Genomic DNA, 19919 nt, shown 5'->3' with positions numbered 1-19919 from the left:
GTGCCCACCTCCTTCGGTGGGGAGGGGGTGAGGGGGGGGGGGGGGGGTCACGTGGCTTCATGTCAGGGAAATATCGTGGTTACTGGAAAGTGTGTTTGACTGGAAAGTGTGCCGTGCTTGAGTCGAGACGAATAAATGTGAGCTTTGTGCCCCCTAGTGGTCTCTTCTCTGCTCTCCTTTTCTTTGTACACTGCACAAATTGGAAGATTTGGATTTAGATTGTACCTCAGTATTTGGCATAATTCAGCACATATTATACTTAACTGCTATATGCACTATGTACATATACTTTGGTTGCTAGCTTATTCATTGTCATGTTGCATGATTGTATATTCAGTATAGCTTCAGTTGCTCATATATTCATGCATTTACAATAACTGTATGACTTGTATGAATGAATATGTATACGTCAAAGAGAACAAAACAAATCTAAATATCCACATGTACATGTACATGACCAATTGACCATGCATAAGAATATAAATAAATATATTTATATTTTATATCAATGCAGGGCTACAAAGAATGGTAGTACACATAGGGCATATACTGTACATCACAGGTGAAAATCCAAGGTGTTATTATTCAATTAATCAAAAAAAAAGTAAAGGTTAATCGTTAATAAAAAAAGTATCAGAAGTTGCAGCCTAATTGATCCGTGAGCTAGCGAGGTCTGTAGGCGACTCTACGCCTTGTGTTGTTACTCTGTTGTTGTGGCGTAACCAGTCCACGGCAACAGCGCTGTCAGATGAAGCAGCCGTACGTACGTACCCACACCTGTAATTATTGTCCAGACACTGCAGCTCTGGAATGATGGGAGGCTGTGATGAGGCCGTCCCTATCTGCTAAACGCCAGCAAGCCGCAGACAGGCTGCACATGGCAGCACACCCTGGAATGCAGGAGCCGAGGGATGATTACTTTTTAACTCTGTCTCTCGCTTAAAGAAAAAAGATGGAAAAAAAAAGATTACTTTTTTAAATCGAAATGAGTCGCCACAGTGAAGGGAAAAGTATGGCACATTTCCGAGACCGCTATCTTCTCCCTATGGAATGTGCCATGGCATGGGGGACAATTTCTCAATTCCCTTTGTTCGGAGCCGTTTTAAGTGTGGCAATTAATGAAATTTTTCCCTCAATGTGGCTTTTTTCCTAATTTCCTCCAATTCAGGCAGTCTGCCATGACTCAACAATTAGCATATTCAGTGGCAAGTAAAAAAAAATACAAAAAAATCCCAATAGTTCTCCCGTATCCCAGCAACCATGTGGGCATGTCTGCTGTTGATGTCTCCTGCCTTGATTAAAGGCAGACAAAGGAGGCGTTCAGTGCTGCTTGTAACCGGTGCATGCTCAATATCCTATTATGTTGTAACATTGCCCCTCAGCTTGCTTCAATAACTGCATACAACGTGGGTGTGTGTGTGTGTGCGTGCGCGTGCGTCTGAGTGCACATACTGTACACCAGTGTTCTGTCTCATTCTCCTATTCTCTCAATGGTGTTTTCATTTCATTTGCTATCAGCTCGTAAGGAGTTTTGCTGAGAAAGCTGTCTATATCCACTTTAGTTTCGTAGTACTGTGCTATAATGCGGATGCAGTGTTTCTTTTTTAGGGGGCGTTTGTTACAGAGGATTCCACAGCGCTTGCATAATGTGCTGTGACAGCTCCGTTGCTCAGCCTTTTTTCCATCTCATCTTTCTCACCACCTAGTGCCGTGGCTTGCTGCCTTTCCATAGTAAAAGGTTCCGACTTTGAGAAGCTGTGTATAAATAAAATACACACACACACACACACACAAAGAGTTGCTCTGAAAAACAGTTGGCTTTACTCGCAGAGAGTATCTGTCTGACTGATGGTGTCTGTGATTTCAGTTTATTCAAATTTCACGCCATCAGACTTGAAAGGTCCTCCTGGGAGAACGGCTTCCCTTCCTTTTAAGCCTTATTTATAGTTGTACCGACGACTGTGTTGCACGCTGAAAAGAAATTTTTCAAGCAGAAGGTTATGCCGCAACGTGTCGCATTCTTTGCTAAATTACCGGTAATGTATTATACTTTAAGGTTCAAATAAGTGAGTCAGGCCTCTGTTGCCCCTGCATCCACTCTGTGCTTTTCCTTTGTGTGCTCTGTCTTAGTACTTCCAATTTCACCTGAAAGTGAATGTCAGAGAAGATAAAGAAAACACCAAAGCAAGTCACCAGATTTAACTTTAGAAATGTGGAGGAAAACAACACTCTCTCTCTCTCTCTCTCTCTCTCTCTCTCTCTCTCTCTCTCTCTCTCTCTCTCTCTCTCTGACAGTATACTTGTGTTGCTGGAGATGTGAGGCTTGCCAGAGCAGGTGTAATGACTTCTTAAGTGGCCCCTGTTCCTCTGTCACTTTGGGAGATATGTGTGTGTGAGTGTGTGAAGTTGACATGCTTGTAAAAGCGTGTGTGTGGGACAAATAGAATTCCAAATGTCACAAATGTGTGAGTCGGAGCTATCGTTGTTTGTTTATCTCCCGTCCTCTACCCAACCTTTTCATTTGTCTTCATCTCTCTCGACCACTTTCTCTCCATCACTCTCCTCTGCTCTGGTCTCCATCTCTTTCCTATCGCTCTCTGTGTGACATCTTATGGGGTTAGAGGTCACTCCATAATTCTCTCCGTTCGAACACAGGTAATGAGATGGATGCAGCAGGCAGGAGATAATAAAACGGCAAAACAAAAAAGAAGAAGGGGGCATAAACTGTGGAGGCTGGAAAAGAGAGAGAGAGTGATAAAGGGAAATGAATTAAAGGAGGAGAGGAGATGAGGAGAATATTCTCTCTCTCCATTTTAGATGATTGTGATATAATTTATAGACACGCCGCCACTCCCATCCATAAATGTCTGGATGGCATGGGCCGCTCTGCTCTTAGATTGATCACTGATATTATTGATAGTTATGGTGCCCATCACTCTCTCCGTCTCTGAAATCCATTCTAGTATACCTCTTCATTTATCCTACAACGTTGGACTCCTATATGCTGCTAGGACCGACTTGTGCTCCAGTTCCCTAAGATGAACTCTGTTCTCTAGGTTAGGGGGAGGGGGGGGGGGGGTGTTGGACTCCTTGCTTGGATGCTATCAGATGATTTAATCTCAGTCATCAATCCTTATCAACACCATGCAATGCAGCGCGTATGTCTATTGTGCGGCTGAGCATAGACATGGTAACCCCCCGCCTGCCTCTGATTGGCCTACCGACACTGCCTGTCTTGACTGTCCACTGAGGTGGATATAGCTATGCTGGATAGTCTGATCTCTGCTGCGAGGTGGTAGAAAATAATACAAGTATACGGTATCGGTATGATACAAGATAACTGCCTGTAAGTTGTACGTTTTATTTTTGTAGAAGAGGCAAACTAATATTGTTTATGCCGTTTGCTTTGATTGAATAATTGATTGAACATGTACGCCGTAGGTACTACAATTAGATTAATACACGACTAACACTTTATTTAGAAGTACACACCCAAATCATAGTACATCGTACACGTGTGTTCAATCAATTATTCAATCAAAGCAAACGGCATAAACAATATTAGTTTGGCTCTTCTACAAAAATAAACGTACAAGTTAGTTACAAGGCTGCATTCTGTCGAGAGGACAGTCAAGACGGGCAGTGTCGGTAGGCCAATCAAAGGCAGGCGGGGCGTTACCATGTCTATGCTCAGCCGCACATTAGATATATGCCAATGCAGCCAGTATAGCTGGGGATGAACTCGTAAGAAATCACCAAGATTTGGCTTTTGGTGACTGATTGATTGATTGATTGAAATATTTATTAACAGTTTGTAGAATTTACAGTACATTTTAAGCACAAACTCAATACAAAGACTGTTAACTGTGAGTGGACGACCCAATTAAGCATTACACTTGTTTACAACAGGGTCCACATTGTTCAATTCATCAAAACATTTAGAGACATACAAATAGACACTTCTATGTAGCATGTAGCTAAAGAACAGAACAGGAATTCATCATAAGTCCAGTTTGAATTTTGGGTACAAGTAAGACGTACAAGTAAGACGCGCAAACGCGGGAAGTGAACGCAGTGTGTGTGTGTGTGTATGTGTGTGTGTGTGTGTGTGTGTGTGTGTGTGTGTGTGTGTGTGTGTGTGTGTGTGTGTGTGTGTGTGTGTGTGTGTGTGTGTGTGTGTCTGCGCTACAGCTGCGCCCTCTGGTGTGTGTGTGTGCTACAGCTGCGCCCTCTGGTGGCGGGCGGGTGGTGTCACAGCGGGACAGACAGACAGACACACAGACAGACACACAGACAGACATGATCTGCAGGGTCTCATAGTTAGTGCTCAGTGCATTCGCAATAAGGTTTTCAAACAGCTGTGCAAACGAGTTGGGCACGCCCCCTAGTGGTCTGTTTGCACTGACTCAAATATTAGATATCTTAATGTTATTTAGCACACCCAAAAGTAACAGAATCCATTGAAATAGCTCTTCTATAAATTATTTGGTGTTTCAACCATTATACTGATATATCTAATATTGGTTTCCTTGCAAACTGACCACTAGGGGGTGAGCCAAATTAGTTTGCGATGGTTTTTGAAAACCTTATGCCCATTCCTAACACCATGGCAAATTTTAAAAAGTAGTTACCACGTGCATAATTGTTATGATTATTTACATTAAATCCCAGTTTATAGGCATTTTAGCTTCCGGCAGCCATCGTGGACGAAAACGATGCCTTTCTAGTTGTTAGTTTTTCCTAAAACTTTAGTATGCTTTTATCAATTATTTTTTCAACCATACCTATAGCTATCTAATATATGAGTGCAAACAGACAACTAGGGGGCGCGCCCAACTCGTTTCCACAGCTTTTTGAAAACCTTATACCCATACCAAATTTCAAACGTCACCAAAAGTTCAATCCCAGCTAGTATTTCCACATACCGTATTGATGTTGTCAGCCATTGACCGACGTGGTGTTGGTCGTGTTGTCTGACTATTACTTTTTTCCGTTTTAATATTTGTATTGGTTTTTGAATTTTTTCACGTACAATTACTTACTTTACAAAGGACATACTTTGCCAAACTGACATAACATATAAACAAAAAACAAAAACAAAACAACAACATTAGGACAGGGGGGGGGGGGTTCCTCCAGTTCATCTACACCATCATTCACACCATACCATAGGAAGCAGAACAAAATGAAAAACAAGCAAAAAGAAAAACAAACCTAGATAGCCACAATAATGTCTCGAGCCCATTCACATAGTTTTTTTTTTTTTTTCCTATCCTAGATCTGTCCAGTCAATGGGGCATTGGGCTTTTAGAAGGATCCGAGATATTTCAGTAGGAAAATAGTCTAATAGTGGGGCCCACACCTCCTGAAAGGAAGCGTCGTTGCCTCTATGCATTGCAGTCTTTCATGGGGTAGCACACCGAAGATCTCTCTATACCACATTTGTACCGTTGGTGGCTTATCCTTAATCCAGTTTATCTAAATGCATTTCCTGGCTGAAAGTAGAAGTTTATCAAGTAGTTTAAATTGTAGGGGTGTCAAATGAATTTCTTTTGACGGGAGTCCCAGTAAGAAAGCTCCCGGATCCTTCTTTATTCTCACCTTAAAAATGTCGCTTAACTCACGTGGCACTTGGCCCCAGAACCTGGATATACACTTACATTCCCAAAAGTAGTGATAGTAGTTTCCAGATCTGTTTGACATTTCGAACATAACGGAGATATTGAACGGTCCATTTTGTTTAGTAACACAGGTGTGATGTGTAATCTGTGAAGAATTTTATATTGTGTTTCTCTTAGTCTGTTACAGGTATAAACCTTTTTAACTGAGTCAATGGCCTCTTGCCAGTCATTATATTCATTGTTAAGATCTCTCTCCCATTTACGGAGGGATGGTATCTCCTGGGAGTCCAATGAGTACAACAGTGAGTAAAACGATGAAATGAAATGTGATACCTTACTACAGTTGCATAAGAAATTCTCTGTTTTACTGTAAAGGGAGACCAGTGGTGTTGGCAGCTGTAGTGAGTTAATGAAGTGTCAATTTACAATTTACAATTTAGGCATTTAGCAGACGCTCTTAATCCAGAGCGACTTACATTAAGCAAGAACAAAAAGCATGGGAATACATCACAAAAAAGCATTTATCATGAAACATGCGTAAGCTAAGAAAGTAACAGTGGAATATCTATATTATGAGACTATACATATAAACTATATATCTATACTACTATGCTATACATATGTACTATGGCGTGCTATGACTATATACAATGCAATTATAGTGCTGTCTACATAACATGCTATAAGTCTGTATCAAATGCTATCTAAGTCTACAGAAATGCTATCTAAGGGGGTAGGATAAGTGCTATGGGCCATGATGGAGTCTGAAAAGGTGGGTTTTCAGACTACGGCGGAAGATTGGGAGTGATGCTGCAGTTCTGACTGCAATGGGAAGTGCAGTTTTGGAGCCAGAAGGGAGAAGAGTTTGGGACGTGTGGAGCGTTGTCCCGGCGTTTTTAGTGAGGGTACTTCCAGCTTCCCTGCGTTGGCTGATCTGAGTGCGCGGGAGGGTTTGTAGGGTTCAATCATACTTGCAAGATAAGGGGGAGCCATACCTTTGGTTGCTTTGAATGCCAGCATCAGAGTTTTGTATTCTGTGCGGGCAGCGACCGGGAGCCAGTGGAGGGAGCGGAGCAGGGGGGAGACATGTGAGAATTTTGGCTGGTTGAAGACCAAGGACAGTATAGGGACGGTGGGAAAGCACATTCTAAACAGGTATAAGAGATAATAATACTAAAGTAATAATAATAATAAGGTACAACTAATAATTATAACATAATAATATTAATAATAATAGGAAGTAGGAAGTAGGAAGTAAGTTGATACAGAACCCCCTAGGATGGCCTCCTTCGATGTGTCTGGATGTGTCTGGGTGTCCGGGTCTTTTTGATTGGACACTAGGCTATATTAGTCAGCCTGTGTGATTTTTGGATTGGAAATTGGAACGATACCGCAAAGAAATTGGAACGATACAGCGAGGAAATTGGAACGATACAGAGAGGAAATGTCTAGAAAATGTTTGGAGTATGTGTTCACTTACTGTGTACCAAGTGCAGAGTCAGACCGTTGTGTCGTATTTGCAAGAAACCAAAAAAATGTTCTCTTAGAAGGTTAAACTGTCTCTGCAATTGCTGAAACGACATCAGAACACCATCTCTAAACAGATCCCCCAGTACGCGGAGCCCTAGTGAGTGCCAGGTCGTAAAGATGGCCGAACTGCGCCCCGGTCCTAATTCATGGTTGCTAGAGATTGGTATTAGCAAAGACCTTTGGTCTTCTCTCCCTACGTAGTTGGTAATCTGTCGCCACACTCTAATAGAATTATAGATAATTGGATTGTCTCGTATCTCCCTATGAATCGTATCTTTATTACCGGTTACCAGTGCCCATAGTGAGTTTGGTGAGCAGCCCCACGAGTCCACACAGTTCTTATTGTGTAGATAGGCTTGTAGCCATTCCCAGATGTAACGAGCGTGACACGCCCAGTTATAGACTCATTCTTCCAATAATCTCTTGCCTGAAGAAGGACAATTCGTAAGAAAAATACATAAAAAAGAAAAGAGAAACCAGAAACCTAACCTCAGTCTTAACCGGCCACGTAAGTCCCCTAACATCATATCAGTCTTAACTGGCCATGTCGTCAGTTTCACGCACGCACGAACACACACACACACACACACACACACACACACACACACACACACACACACACACACACACACACACACCCTCACACACACACACACACACACACACACACACACACACACACACACACACACAGTATCATTCCATTGGAAAAGTGTGAGCTAGGCAATGAGTATTTCCCAAATAAATCCATAGGCTTCATTCTTCTGCAAACTCCCACCTCCACACCAGCATCCTCCTGCATGTATACAACATGTAACCAAATGGACCCATTAGATTCCTTTGGGTTACTTTGTATGGGTTACAAATGGACAAATGGATGTTACTGTTTAATTTAAGATATTTTGTTTTGTTGGAACTCTGCGGCGAAATGGCTCTCCCTTGACACAATCCTGAGGTTTTAAATGAAAGGTTGAAGAATGGGTGACAATGGAAACCAAACAAAACATTCAGGGAATTTGGGATTTTTTTTAAGGCACTTGTGGCTTTAGGTGTAGCGGATATGGCTTTTGTTTATGGTGACCACTGAAAACTAAAACACTGAAATATCCCGGTTTTCAACATTCACTTCCATTATGTAGCCTACTGGTTTTCAACATTCACTTCCATTATGTAGCCTACTGGTTTTCAACATTCACTTCCATGATGTAGCCTACTGGTTTTCAACATTCACTTCCATTATGTAGCCTACTGGTTTTCAACATTCACTTCCATGATGTAGCCTACTGGTTTTCAACATTCACTTCCATGATGTAGCCTACTGGTTTTCAACATTCACTTCCATGATGTAGCCTACTGGTTTTCAACATTTACTTCCATTATGTAGCCTACTGGTTTTCAACATTCACCTCCATTATGTAGCCTACTGGTTTTCAACATTCACCTCCATTATGTAGCCTACTGGTTTTCAACATTCACCTCCATTATGTTAGCCTACTGGTTTTCAACATTCACCTCCATTATGTAGCCTACTGGTTTTCAACATTCACCTCCATTATGTAGCCTACTGGTTTTCAACATTCACCTCCATTATGTAGCCTACTGGTTTTCTCAGCAATTAAAACAAACCTTCTTGAGCGCTTATGTAGACCTTTATCGTGTTCTGTTCTGTTGAAAGGTGCAGTCACTAGGTGTGCAAAGCAATAAAATGATTGCCTCTATCCTGAATAAAATATAATAATAATAATAATAATAAACAAATAATAATAATAATAATAATACAAATAATAATAATAAAAATAAGAAATAGCAAACATGATGTTGCAAATCACATAGCATACAATTGTCCCTATTTCCACCCTCGCATTCCTAAGCCAATCATTTTATGACCAGCAGTTGTTCCCTATTGGAGACATAAAGAGTCTCCTTTGTGTCTCCATAGGGAACCACTGCTGGTCAAAAACTAAACTAAATCACACCCGTGTGAAGTGAGGGGCGCTCTTATCATCGTACATCATCCATTCATTGTCAATGGGAATTTTATTTTTGCGTTGGACAAAAATAGCCGATTTAATTTGCTCGTCTACATAACGTAAATTCTCCATTCATTGTCAATGGGAATTTAATCTACTAGCCCTTACCGTTGTGAGATATTGCCCCCCCCCCTTGTGGCCGCGGGGGGTACTGCGCCCTGGGTGCGTTTTCGCACCCAAATTTATAATTTGTTAAATTGGAAAAAGGGCTTCATTAAGACCTCCATATTATTATGGTCAATGCCTGTGTGGAAATTGGGAGCGATTGGTGCAGGCAGTGAGGAGATATGGCGGTGTTTCTTACAGACTGATGATGATGATATGATATGATGTGTAGGTGAAAAATTGCCGATTTGCTCGTCCACACATGACGTAAATTCCATTCCATTCCGTTAAGGCTGGTTTAGCGTGGCCGGTGTACGTGTACCTCATCATGAGGCCCCCTGCGGGTACAGTACATGTCACCTCTGTGCCGTTAAATGACTGAATAGAGGAGAGGAGAGAGTTGGGGGGGGGGGGGGGGGGGGAGTGAATGAGAGATGGGTGAGTGGCAGGCGGGACAAAGCGCATGGCGGGGGGGGGGGGGTTCCAGGCACTCGGATGTGATTAAAGTGGCCTGGCTGAGCGGCAGCACCTTGGCCCCTTGAACCTCCAGATGGGGGAAGCTTTATGAGCTCCGAGAACAGAACACAGGAGAGCCTTGCCAGAAGTGTCATTGCGGCAGCGCCTCCAAGGAGGTTATTGATGTATGGACATGCATGGGAGTGGCCGGGCATGCATGCGTGTGTTGTGTGTACTGTATATATGACTCTGTTCATCCACATAGTGCATATTGTGCATATTTATTGACTCTGGGAGTGTGAAAAATGCATCCTTTCCGGACGGTACGCTTCAAGGTAGATTAACACGATGAGTATTTTATGCCCTTTATCCTATTACTTTGCACATTGCACGTATACTGTTAAGGACCCAGTAAACAGAGCGCACACACGCACGCACACACACAGCAACGAATGAGTGAGACCTCTCCTTTCCTTCACCGGTTTCAACCTCTCCTCCCTCCTCTCTTCCCTCTCTGGGGAGGTACAGTATGATTTAAAGTAGCCCTGAAGGGCTCTATCACTAATGTACCGAATAGCCTCCCGTTGTGAATGAGAATGTCTCAGCATTGTGAGTTTCCTTTGTGTACGTGCGTGCGTGTGTGCGTGTGTGTGCGTGCGTGCGTGTGTGCGTGCATGCGTGTGTGTGTGTGTGTTTGTGTTGCTGTACTAAGACCTAACAGCCAGGGCATCAGCACTGGGATCTCTTTATTTGTGTGCCTTTCTTTTTTTTTACTGAAGTAATTATGGAAATAATTCCTCTTTGTTTGGATTTTCTCTGCACAGAGGCCAGTTCATAATTAATTGGCTGCATTAGAGGACCCGGTCCATTTGAACTAATGGTGGTTAAGGGGAGGCTGGTGGGATGGGGTGTTTTTTATTGCCTGGCGCCTCATTTGGGAGTGCAGCTTCTGCATTAGATGAGGTTTAATTAAGGTACAGGGCCTCTGGACTACAGACGTACACGTTAGCAGGCCATGTGCATTGTGCAAGGGTGCTTGTTCTTATGATCTGTCCCCAACTTTGTACAGTAGCTCAAGACTCAAAATAGAAATTAGACATTTGCCTTGTAGATCTGCTTTATTATCTACTACCTCTACTTTTTTATATTTGAGGGGCGCTAGCTCCTCCTATGCCCAGCTTTGTGTGTCTGTGTGTACCACGGAATGTGATGATTTTATTGGTTGAGCACGGAATGTGTTGATGTATGCTGATGTATGACACGAGTGTGATTCTTTTTTTATTTAGAGTAGATAATTACTTTTAGCGGCGCTACCCTTTTCTGCAAATTGTATCCAAAACGTGAAGGTCCAATAATGAGCTAAACTACATTTATTTTCGGAACGGCCAAGAAAATCCAAGTTGTGGCATGAAACGAGCGTTTCAATCGCTTAGTTAGTCAGCCGCTTCCATGTTTAGTCAGTTGGAAAATCTAATTCCACATTCGACCAGGGGAGGCGCCAGGGAGGCGCTAAAGCTTTTCAACTTCCTTGAAAAACATTGAAGCGGCTGACTAAACAAGCATTTTAAACGCTCGTTTCATGCCGCAACTTGGATTTTCTTGGCCGTTCCTAAATTAAATTGAGTTTTTTCTCATTATCGGACCTTCACTTTTTGGATACGATGTGCAGAAAAGGGTAAGCAGCGATCGTGGTGGAAACCATGTGCCGTTTCTGAAACGTAGTGGGAGGGGATCTCCATGTGACCTCATCTCGGAGCTACAGAATGAGTGTATAGGGACTGAGGGAACGTATCGGGGCTACATTGTCCCCAAGTTTGTCATTATGCCAATGAATTCCTCCCCACACACATTTCTGTGTTGTTACTGCTGTTGTATGCTACTGACTCACCTTCCAGTGAGGAGCCCTCACCGGGAGGACGTAGAGCTGTCGTCCAACTCCTCCTGCCCAACACTCCCTGCTGACAGGTGCTGCCCCAGCCCTTAGGAATAGATGCAGTGGCAATTATCACCCTCCCCACCTGGCCTCCGTCCTGTGAGCACGGCCAATTGTGTTCACACAGCTTTAAAACAATATTTACACTATGAGATTTTTGATAATAATCAGTAATGCCTATAACTAAAGCCAGATCATAGAGGAGCTGGAACAGTCAGGTACACTGTACGATGGGGAAGATAATCACAGTGGTTAAGGTCAAGCGAGAAGAAACATATCACATTGTTTCAGTGATGTTCTACAGTGCGTCTGTGCGCTGAAGGCAACATTGCCTGTACACTGTGTATGTGTTGTTGTGTTTTTTAACATGCGATTTCTATATGCATATTTGAATAGCCTCCTCGCAGCATAAAGTCTGTATCCTGCAGTTCAGTCACATTGTTGGTCATCATACTGTTATATTGTGTCCTGTGGATGTAGCTTGTACATGTGGGTGGAATCAAACAAACAAAAACAAACACAGAATCCTCCCAAGTGGCTGTAAAGCCGTTGGATTGGAATGCATCTGAGGAGCCCAAAAAAGATCCACCCGCTGTGGTTTTGTGGTATTTAATCATCACATATGTGGGTGTTCAAGTGTTATTGTTATAACCTGTATGTTGAGATGTTCGGCACACCCTGTGGGTTATATCCTTGTGCATGTACTTGTACAGTACCACACATGTGTGTGGTTGTTAATTAGGATAAAATATGAATTGTGTCCCTCAAGAGTGGTTTGTTAGTATATTTAGCTAGTATTTCCCTCCGCACCAAATCTCTTAGCAGATCTCATAGTGAGCTGGTGGATCTGCTACTTTTGCCACATGTTTGTCCCTAGGGTTCATGTGGTTTGAGTTTATTTGATTTTTATTCCCATTAGCTGGTGCCATAGCAACCAGCTAGTCTTCCTGGGGTCCACATAAGAATAAACATTACAGTAGACATACAATTACAAATACACATTTGTTAAAAAGTCAGTATTCAACTTACATTAGTTTGGATAAAATAAAAATTGCTAAGATTACAAGTGAAAGCATGAAAACTAAAAAAAAAACTAAAAACACACAACACTTCACTGTATCAAATTGAATTTTAGATGCTTTTTAAACGTTAATTTACTGTAAATGCAACAGAGATTTCGAGGCAGTTTATTCCAAATTGACAATGATCTATGAATAAATTATCTCTTTATAAATGTATATTTTGGGCGAGGTAAAACACAAGCTGCCCATTACTGGAACCTCTAGTGTCATGATCATGCACAGTATTACTAAAAACTATCTGTGAATTTATGAAAACAGGAGTTTTACTACTCTACTACTACTACTACTACTACTACTACTACTACTACTGTTTTGAACAACACAAGAGTATTAAAAGATAACCTATTCTGAACTGTAAGCCAGGAGAGGCAGGCATGCATACGTTCTGAGTGCACTCACTGCCTGTTCAGAACGTGCTGTACTCCCGTGGGGCCTCGGTAATACACCCGCCAAATGAGAGATATTCAGAGGGCAGGTTGACAAACTTGGCATGCTTATTAGACTAAAGAATCCACACCAACCTAATAAACTAGCAGGGCAACCACATGCATCCAATGCTATCTGTTTTTACTTTGTACGTCCACTCCCTGGATATCCACACTCCTGTGCTGTGTAGTAAAGTAGGATTCCTTGTATCCTTAACGTCCTCTTGCCACCTCAGAGCAATAGCGCTGTCTACCGCTAAGCAGCTCTATGAGTCTTTCAATCCTCCCAACACGCTGATTGAAATCAGTCGGTGGAAACTCTTAAGTGCTATTCCCTCTCCTCATCTGGAATAATAAGGCGCAGAGCTCCATAGCATTACAGCGCTCCCTTACCTCATTTTAGTTTGCGAGGTTGGCTGATCTGGTTGTCTATGCAAAACTGCCATACGCTTGTTGCCTCCCCTGAGAGTTACAGTACTCACTCTCAACACATTTCTCTCTCTTTCTTTCTCGCTCTCTCCCCGTCCGTCCCGACTCCCTCCCAACGTCTGAGTATCACAGGATTCATGCCAGCTCACTTCATATACAGCTGCTTTTGTTGTGCCCGTATCATAGAAGTCTCTTAACTGCTGTGGTGATCATTACAGACTCTGGAGCAGGCCCATCTCTATTAAGTCACTCAGAATTACAACATAATGAACACGAAAACAACTTTGTATTCATGTCCATCCGTACCTGCTCGCTCGCCTCCCCGCTGTGTCCCTTCCCTTACTCGTCCCTAACACTCTTCTCCCATCTGGTACAATCCTACCTCCTAGTAGTAAAAGACTGCACCGGCATATTGACTCGGTTGACTCTGACTCAGTCATGGTATACATTACTGCAGACCATTTTCCAAAGCATACTGTGGTTTGTTTACATGTACTTAACGGTACTTACTTATTTTATGTTTGATTGAGAAAGCCATTGGATTACATTTCATACTACCGTACTAGAAATGTGTTACTTGTGTTATGGTCAATATGGGGCATTTATGTAGCACCTTTATCCAAGGCGCTTCACGTAGATTGTGTATTACATTCACCCATTCACACACACATCCAGAAATGTGAAAAGATTATTTTGCAAACAAAATTAAAATGCACATGAGTTTCAATTGACTAACTCAATTACCCAGGTACGTTCAGTTAACATTTTTAGCCATTTATCAGCTTAATTTTTATAGTGTTCCAGTTCCAATTTTGTCTGCTCATTTCTTTTTGTCATCACATACCGTACAATTCCACTTGTTTAATCTTTATCCTGAGCTGACACCGCAAGGCCACAAGCGGGCCAATTTGCCAGGGGTCTGCCAGGGGTATACCGTAGGGCGTAGGCTATAGGTCTGCCAGGGGTATACCGTAGGGCGTAGGCTATAGGTCTGCCAGGGGTATACCGTAGGGCGTAGGCTATAGGTCTGCCAGGGGTATACCGTAGGGCGTAGGCTATAGGTCTGACAGGGGTATACCGTAGGGTGTAGGCTATAGGTCTGACAGGGGTATACCGTAGGGCGTAGGCTATAGGTCTGCCAGGGGTATACCGTAGGGCGTAGGCTATAGGTCTGCCAGGGGTATACCGTAGGCCCTACGGTATACCCCTGTCAGACCTATAGCCTACGCCCTACGGCGTAGGGCATAGGCTATAGGTCTGACAGGGGTATACCGTAGGGCGTAGGCTATAGGTCTGCCAGGGGTATGTTGGCCTATTATAACGTGCTAGGCTTTGTGTGAGTATGTTTTTAACTCGTGTCACTCCCTCCCTCCCTCAGAATCTCCCGGTCAGGATTTCGTGACGCTGGACTACCGCCTGCGCTACTACCCCAGCATCACCTACGCTGTCATCGGCAGTGCCGTCATCTTCGTCCTGGTGGTGGCGCTGTTGGCGCTGGTGCTGCATCACCAGAGGAAGCGCAGCGTGCTGCTGCCCAGGGGCGTGCGGGGGGGCTCCCATCACCACCACCACCACCACCAGCCCTTACTGCTGTCCCGCCTGGTGATCCTGGACAGGGGCCATGTCCATGCTGGTGGTCCGGGCCTCTCCCCCGGCTCGCCCCCCAACGCGGCCCAGTACAGCGCCGCTGGTCCACCCGGGCTGCAGCTGCTGTCCGGGGCACTGTATCCCTCCGGGCTGTCCATGGACTCACCGCCGTCGTACTCGCAGGCCGTTCTGGATGTCAGGTGAGCTGGAGAGGGATGATGCTCGTAAAGGCCTCTGCACACCGAGTGCAATGCGTTTTGTTTGCTTGTTTGTTTGTTTGTTTGTTTGTTTTGAGGGGGTGTCATTTGACAGACAACTTAACACTTTGACTCCGTAAAGTTCAGTCAAATGTCCCTCACCGCCGGCCGTAGAAATGGCTTATTTTATTTTGAAAACTCATAAATTGACCGGAAGTAAAGATCGGCCATTGCTGATGTCCCGATCAGTACCTTCTCTTTCATCATAATCGCTAATATAGTACCTGCAGATTTTTTATTGACTTCCTAACATTGCCATTTTGATCAATCACCGCAAACTGAGCCTCAATTTTGAGAAAAATTACGCTAAAGATCACCGCCATTACAGGAGTCAATGGAGCGACCATCAAAACACTGAGCAGTTTTTTTTGTGTCCTACTGTTTACACTTGGTCAAATATGCATGTTTGATTGGACTGGACTTTTTTGTTGTTGTGGTTTTTGTATGTTTGTACTCAATTATTATTGTTACATGCCTTTGTCATTTTAATTAAAACTCTCCCAAGGTCGTTTTAGGCAGATAAAGAGTGCGTGCGTCTTCTTGAAGAAATCAGTCTTTCCCTGGGAAAATAAAAAAATTATGGCACATACGTACGTACGTACGTACCCTTCCAAAATGGCGAGTGAACAGTTCCAGTGATGAGTTTTCACCAGGTCACGTTCCTTATAATTACAATTCTCTTTTGATTGTGCAGATATTGACCACTGGCGATTCTTTCACCACAATTGCCAGCAATTTTCGACTTGGAATAAACACTGTTGGGAAAATAGCGAGGAGACGTGCATATTGTTTAGTTTTGGTCGTTTATCGTACAACGCGGAGTGCTCAGAAACCAAAACAAAAAGCCTATTGTCCTCTTGTCAAACAGTCAAAATGTCATGCCAGTATGAGCTGATTTCATAAAAAAATAAAAGGTTCAGCCGGTAAACTTCGGAAGTGTGTGCGTGTCAGCCTTAACAGCTGTGAATTGATAGCTTTTGAATTGTAAAATGAGTTGGGCTTGCATAATCTTAAAAGAATAGAATATACTACAGCTGCACATAAATGTGTCCCCAGAAGAATAGTTTATGATAATAAGTAACACAATGTAATATGATAAATGTACTATGATATAAGTATGAATCAATGTCTCTATGAAATTATGAAACAGAAACATCCTTCTGAACATGTTTTTAAAACACGGCATCTACTCTTATGCTTCATCCTTCTCAGCCGACCTCCCTGGTTCGACCTTCCTCCCCCTCCTTACCTCCAAGACGGAGAGCTGCCATCCGAAGGCGAGCTGCCCCAGTACGAAGCAGTGCCCACAGCACACCCCGCACCCAGAACTGTGGCCTCAGCCCTTCCCCGGAGAGAAGAGTCCCAGCAGCTGTAGTGGCTCTCTCCATGTCTGTTTGTACATAAGAGCTGGAGTATGACTGTTGGACTGAAAGGACCAGGCCGTAAGGCCACAGGAGACTGGAGGTGAGGTTGTTGGCCCCCCCGGGGAGAGCCCAGAGTATCCGCCTGCTGTAGGAGTCGGCAGGGACTGAGAGACAGGACCCTATTCTTGCCTCCTACACTATTCGCTGAATGAGGAGCATGACTGAAATGTGCAGCCCTCACCCTCATGAACAGATATTGTATGCTGGTGGTGACCTCTGCTGGAGATATAGCTGTACAACACCAGAATGTGCTCTCCTCACACAAACACAATGCACAGTATCAGCTGTGGGCCAGCACCTGTATCCCCAAAGAAGAAACCGCGTTGAGCGTAAACTGTCACATGTATCCTATAAACAGGGGTGCACATAACTGGAGCGCCAGTGCGCATGCGTCGTCAAAATGCATGCCGCATGGCAGATCAAAGCATGGCGGCGATTTTGCATACTAAGAGCCGGGGCGGGGCCGCTGGGACCAGAGAATCCTGACACAACATTCCACTGCATTACAGCCAGGCAGTCATCAAAATGTCCAAGAAGCAAGCCCCATTATGAGCTCGTGTGTCACATACTACAAATGTCTATCTACGTCCTGTAAGTAGACTTAGAAATAAAACTAGCGTTGACTAATCATTACAAGTGGCTCTTATTTTGAAGAGGAAGAGGAAGTCTGTATAGGTTGTAAGTAACCAAGCCGTTCGGAGCGCTAGTCTAACCAAGTAAACAAGAATCCACATGGATTAAACACAAGCTTTTAGCCAAAGTTCATATATTTACGATATGAAAACCATGTATCTGTCAAACAATGTACACACTTTGGAATTGCGTTAAACATGGAACCTCCGCGGCATTGGGCGAGTAGTTCATTTTATCAGAGTTCATGTGCCTCTAATGCTGGGTGGAGTAGAGACCACCCCCGCCGTGCGCACCAAGCAACATCTCCAGGTGCTCCTCTGAGAACTAGCCCCAAAGCGTTATGTGCACCCCTGATCATAATAGATCTACATTGTTCCTTGATTCATCTCCTTGAAGGCTTAATGGCGTAAAAACAAACCAACTAAATGCTAGACAAAATCTTTTTTTTGTGTTTTTGTTTTGTTTTTTTAGTTTACAGCTACATTTTACCTATTTTGAGGATTGTAGCAAAATAAAATGGAGTTGCCTTGCTTTCAATAATTAGTTAAGATGGAACTAAATTCATGCTGACAAAATGCCTTAATTTCTATCAGTCCTGTAGACTGTAGTTTTAAATTAGATTTCATATTACTCAGACATTAAGTGTCAGTATCATTCAAGTATTAGAGATGTTCTACTATAGCTGGATCATTACTACTCAATAAGGATTTGTCATTTCAGTTTTGTGTACATGAAAAAAGATAGCAGATAAATCGGTTTGTTGTCAAAAACACGCAACTTTGTTAGAATTGAACCCCATGTTCAGCAAGGTGGGTTGTGTAGACAGATTTTATAGATCATTTCTAATAGGACAGTTCTTCTCTCCATTGTTTTTAATACCTTGTGCCTTTGTTTTCATTGTCAGAAACTGGTACCTCGTGACTAAATCCCAGACAAAATGACCATTGGACGTGTGAAATGTCAATATATGTTACTGAGCATGAAGCTCTACACTACAGTATGTAAACATCACGTCTTTGTTGTTGTTGTTTTTTTTTGTTTTTTCGTATCATTCCCATAAGTAAATGAACCATTGGGGCAAGTCAGATGTGTCAGAAATAACATTTTCTGTTGCCCGTTGTTTAGTTAAGGACAAATTGTGTATACAGATTTGATGAAGAAAAACATATTCCTTGCCGGGGACCTTCCTTTGGAGGTCTCATGCTGTGTGAACCACCAGAGAAAAAGTCAGAGAAAGTCAGAGAAAAGGTATTTCATATCAGATTGTTCAAGTTCACTAGTGACTTTACGTACATACACATTTCTGAACCCTAATTCAGTGTTACATTTATTTTGCGATGTAGTTTCCCCAGAGGTTATAGTACAGATAAGGTGACCTTCGGTCTTCTGTGTGATGTTCAGGATAGACTTTAGTGTACAGTATGTAGTATTATTCAATGACTGAAACCTATCTGAAGGAAGTGTCTATATACAGTAAATTTACTGTTCTCCTGTCATTATTTCATTCATTTTGAAGGTGCCCATTTGCTATTGTACATAGGGAGTAAGGAAAGGAGAGAAATGTATTTAAAAGCACCATCAGATTTTGTCTGTATGAGTTTAAACTGAGAAGAGATAATGTAAGTGAAATGTAATTGGAAGCTTTGGAAGCTGCCTGTTTTTGTACCTATGCCAGCAGTAATAATACTGACTCATAAAAAACAATCGAAGCCAAAGATAATCATTTTCTGATTAACCCTTTTTCCAAGGATGTACTGTGTCCATTAGCAATGACAATTATGTTCCAATTCCAAACAATTTGTGCCTATATTATCTTTTTGATATAAAATATAATTAATGTTACTTTCTGTAGAACTGGATAATGATTCTCAGGACAAGAGTTGTACCACTTTTCTTGTTCCTTTTGTTTGTACATTTTTGTCATGATGGGCCTATCAGCAATTTGTTAAAGAAGACGCTGTTTATTATTTTTAATTTCCAATTAGGTCAGAGTATTTCAGGATTTCACTTGTTTTCCATTATCTCTCTCCCAACCCCCTCTGTATCCTGTACATTGAAAGTAAAGTTCAGATTCAGATTACATTTGTTTTGTGTTTCTGAAGACTTACAAATATTAGCTTTTTTCAGCAGAAAAATAATGACTTGCTTACTTGACATAGGCCTTTGCATTCCTTTCGGAACATAGGCCATCAATGAATTGTTTCCACCCATGTCTGTCTTGCACCATCCTCTCCAGCTGTTTCCACGTCATTCCCTTGTTTGACATTTAGCTCTGTGCTCCTCCATGTGTTTTGGGGTCTCCCTGTGCCCAGTTTGCCTTGTGGGTGCCATGTTAATGCCTGTTTGGCTTTTTCTTAATGTATGACCAATAATCCAACAGGTTCTTGTTTGGTACATTCCTACAGGT

The 19919-nt window shown here is 42.6% G+C and overlaps 1 protein-coding gene across 2 annotated transcripts in view; it reads left to right on the top strand.

The window, feature by feature from the left end:
* ldlrad3 (low density lipoprotein receptor class A domain containing 3) overlaps positions 1 to 19613 on the top strand; it is a 108506-nt gene extending 88893 nt beyond the window's left edge. For both annotated transcript variants that reach the window (XM_083763460.1, XM_083763459.1), the window contains 2 exons: positions 14990 to 15398; positions 16668 to 19613. In XM_083763460.1, coding sequence (XP_083619586.1) covers positions 14990 to 15398; positions 16668 to 16830 — 572 coding nt within the window. In that variant the 3' untranslated portion in view covers positions 16831 to 19613. The remainder of the gene's footprint in view (positions 1 to 14989; positions 15399 to 16667) is intronic.
* The last annotated feature ends 306 nt before the right edge of the window (positions 19614 to 19919 follow it).

This window comes from Protomyctophum parallelum (assembly GCF_964188405.1).
Source record: "Protomyctophum parallelum genome assembly, chromosome: 4".
In the NCBI taxonomy this organism is placed as follows: Eukaryota; Metazoa; Chordata; class Actinopteri; order Myctophiformes; family Myctophidae; genus Protomyctophum; species Protomyctophum parallelum.
The sequence above is the reverse complement of the archived record's forward strand: the minus strand, read 5'-3'. Positions and strand labels throughout refer to the sequence as shown.